This window comes from Hipposideros armiger, unplaced genomic scaffold (genome assembly GCF_001890085.2).
Source record: "Hipposideros armiger isolate ML-2016 unplaced genomic scaffold, ASM189008v1 scaffold_1231, whole genome shotgun sequence".
NCBI lineage: Eukaryota > Metazoa > Chordata > Mammalia > Chiroptera > Hipposideridae > Hipposideros > Hipposideros armiger.
Genome location: NW_017732581.1, coordinates 201512 through 205174, shown reverse-complemented (window position 1 = coordinate 205174; position 3663 = coordinate 201512). Strand labels below are relative to the sequence as shown.

The 3663-nt window shown below is 44.3% G+C and overlaps 1 protein-coding gene across 1 annotated transcript in view; it reads left to right on the top strand.

Moving 5' to 3' along the window:
- The first annotated feature begins 787 nt into the window (after nt 1-787).
- Nucleotides 788-3663, top strand: part of LOC109376898 (HLA class II histocompatibility antigen, DQ alpha 2 chain-like) — an 11326-nt gene continuing 8450 nt past the window's right edge. Inside the window, exon 1 of the mRNA XM_019633051.1 lies at nt 788-941. Coding sequence (XP_019488596.1) covers nt 860-941 — 82 coding nt within the window. The 5' untranslated portion in view covers nt 788-859. The remainder of the gene's footprint in view (nt 942-3663) is intronic.

The window sequence follows — 3663 nt, the reverse complement described above, 5'->3', positions numbered from 1 at the left end:
CTTGACATATTTAAATTAAAAAGAAAAAAGAAGAGTGACTGACCAGCCAGAGCTTTATTTAATGTAATCAGTGTCTCCAAATGCCCTTTAAATGTAGATAGGCAGCACCAAAACAGCACAAGGAATACTCAAGGCAGGGGAAAAGTCCAGATGAAAGACCATGCAGTTACTACAGGCAGCACTACATGACATTATAACTCCTTCTATTGTCCCGGGTGTAAATATTGGAGCTTTTGAAAGCATAAGCAGAACTTACTCGACAAGATTCATATAAGTAGAAACGGTAAAGATATCACCCAGCTACCACCAGCAGAGGTCCCCTGGGTGAGTGGGTCAGCTCAAAGTTTAGAGAGTTCTGTGTACTATGAAAGCAAAAAGAAAGACAGCTAACCCACACGTGGAGGCCATGGAAAGGGGAGCGGGCGGGGACGGCCAAGGAGGGGGATCAACTCGGGAGAATTCTTGGAGGCTGTAATCGAGAAAATCCTGAAGGACACCACAGGAATGATAACCTTATCCATGAGGCACTCAGAAATTCCCATCCCTCTTGCCACCAGCAGGCATACACACATGTAAGAAGGTTCTGATTTAATACCCTCTCCTTTTATAAAAAATCCCCTCAGGTCCACTCTGAGTGGAGGCTGCACCAGGACCAGGGGATTCCCCAGTCCCTGCTGGGCCTCTTAGTGCAAACTCTTCAACTGGCAACTGCGATGTCATCACAGGGGATTGTTCTGATTGGCCAGAACCTGATCAGTCTGGGTTTGGTTTGGGTGCCCTTAGGTTTCCCTCTCAGCTCCTTCCTCACTGTTGCTCTACAGCTCAGAACGGCAGCTGCCAAGACCACCTAGGGCAGAGGATGATCCTAAACAGAGCTCTGATTCTGGGGGCCCTCGCCCTGACCACCGTGATGAGCCCCTGTGGAGGTGACAACATTGTGGGTGAGTGCACGGTTGAGGGGTGTGGAGACTGGAACTGAGGAACAGGGAACTGGAGGGGCAGGAGAGGGAGAGATTGGTATAGAATTAGTAGAGACTCCTCAAAGGCGTTCTCAATAAAAGAAGATCTAAAAATTATGGCAGCTCCTACTTCAGGAACCTGGGGTCCCAACCCACCCTCTTTGCTGCCTGTGCTGTTGCACACCTGACTGAGGACATTCTTCTGTTTCTAATATGGACCCAGTGAATACAGCTGAAGGGCTCTGTGGCATTCAGTCATGATTACCTCAGAGATTAGGGCTGTCTTCATGAGTGGATGTTTTATTACTAAAAATTTATTAATGATTGCTCCCCAATGTCTCCAAACAATATTTGAAGGTTTTGTATACCCTCCTGTAGTTTACCTTGGGGTAAAGAGTCCCACAAATGATGTATGCTGTGTCGATATAGACAAGGGTTCTTTACTTTGTCTCAGGTTTACGTACATTTCCGTGGTGGGAGCTGGCACAGGTGAGGAGTCGGTAAGTGAGCCCAGCTGGCTGAAGGCCTGCAGACAAGTCACCTTACCACATGGGCCTCACTAATCTCAGTTACCGCACATGTGCCACCTCACAAATAATCAAATAAAATAGGTGTGTAGATATACTTTCTAAATAATGAAGACATAAATGTCAATGGTTATTTTTATTTTCAAATTATTACTATCAAATCGCTTATCTTTCACTCCACCTAAGGAAGTCCTTAGGAAGAATGGGCAAGCCCGGAGTGATTACTTGGTCCCCTCTGCCTTTAACATCCATCTCTTCCCTCCCTCTCTTCATACATTCCTTTCTCCTCCTTTCCTTCCAGGATCCATCCCTGGCTCTTATCCCTGTTGTTTTATAGATATGAAGAGTAAGTTTGTAAAAACCAAAGTAGAAAAGCCAAATAGCTCAAAGGGGAAGTGCAATGGAGGTGACTCTAATCTTCAGCAACTGTAGTAACCATAGCTGCTCCCACTCTAATTATGTTCGGCAGTGACAGTTTTGCCCGCTTCTCCAGGGCACGTCCTAGTTTCCTTTCCTCAGCAGGACACCAGGGTGCCCTGCTCAGGCTTGGCTCCAGGTTAGGCACAGGGAACACTGTGCCAAGGGCCCCATGAAAGTGGTTTGTTCTTTTAAAATTAGAAGAAAAACAAAAACAAACTTTTAGGGTAGGAGAAAATGTTTTAATTTTTAATCCAGCCTGAGTTATATTTGTTTCTGTACCGATACAGTCATAAAATATGGTTTTTAATATTTTGATGGAGGGCTGGGGCCCTGGAAATAACAGTGCCAACAACAAGTCAAAATGTAGCCTGGTCACTGCTGATTCTGACTTTCATCTGGATCTGCTAACTGGATGCCTGTCATCCTTCCCCAAAATCTCTGTGATTTTCAAGAATAACAATTGACCTTTATTACACACTTTTTTTTGAGCACACAGTGAACTAAATTTTGGGGATCCAAAGATAAAAAGACATGCTTTCTGGGCCGGCCGAGTGGCGCGTTGGTTAAGAACTGTCTTGGAATGCCAGAGGGCCCCGGTTCGGATCCCANCCCCTTCCCCCAATTCCCCAGCACTGTTCCCATCCCCCAGTTCCCCAATAAAAATCTTTAAAAAAAAAAAAAGAAAGGTTTCATTCATTTGCCAAATCTTAAGTAATTCCTGCAAGATACAAGGCAGGTAAGTCTGGATCCAGGAAAATGCATAGATACCTGGTCTTCACTGCACAGAAAGGAGGATGCTACATGGTAAATGGAGCGCACATCAGTGAAATCTTAAAAACCCTCTTGGCTCACAGTGGCAGAGATTAGAAAGAATGATAAGGCCACGTATAGTGTCAAATATCTTTCCTAATTATGTTAGGTCACTGATTGCAGAATCTACACAAGCAGGATATCTCGCCCTTGTCACATTTCTACACTGCTACTTACCAGCCCTGTGACCCAGGGCAAATTCCTTCACCTCTCTGAGCTTCAAAGTCCTTCTTATCAATTGAGGATGATATGAAAGTATGACAAGTATATTTAAAGAGTCCTAGGGATTTTTCATTCTAAGCGCAGTATATGTATATTCCTCACAACAGCCCAACTAGATGCTGTTAATGCCTCCAGCAAAGACCATCAGGACCTCACCTGCGGCTAAACAAGTGGGTTTTATTGCTCGTTGCTGTGAGCGAGAAAGCTCACCTTGGGGAATCATGGGGCATCTCAGTGAGAGGGTGTTGGAACCAAAGAAGCAGAATCAGTACGAGCCACCTATTAAGGGAATTATTGCAAGGAATTCGTTTACACAATTGTGAAGGTGAACTGAACAAGTCCAAGATCCAAAATTCAGGAAGGACAGGCCTCAGCACAGACTGAAGCTGAAGCCCACTCTGGAATCTCTACTCCCTCAGGAAAACCTCAGCTCTGCATCTGAGACTTCAACTGGTTAGGTACGGCTCACCCAGATTATCCAGGATAACCTCTCTTACTTAAAGTCAACTGATTATATGGACTTTAATCACATCTACAAAATATCAATGTTTGATTGAATAACTGGAGACTATAACCTAGTCAACACATAAAACTAACCATTAAACTTTTAGGGTTTGAGCTTGCGTTAGGTGATTTTGAGGAGGATTTCAGAAATGGGATTTTGCTTTTTTTTTTTTTTAAAGATTTTTATTGGGGAATTGGGGGGATGGGAACAGTGCTGGGGA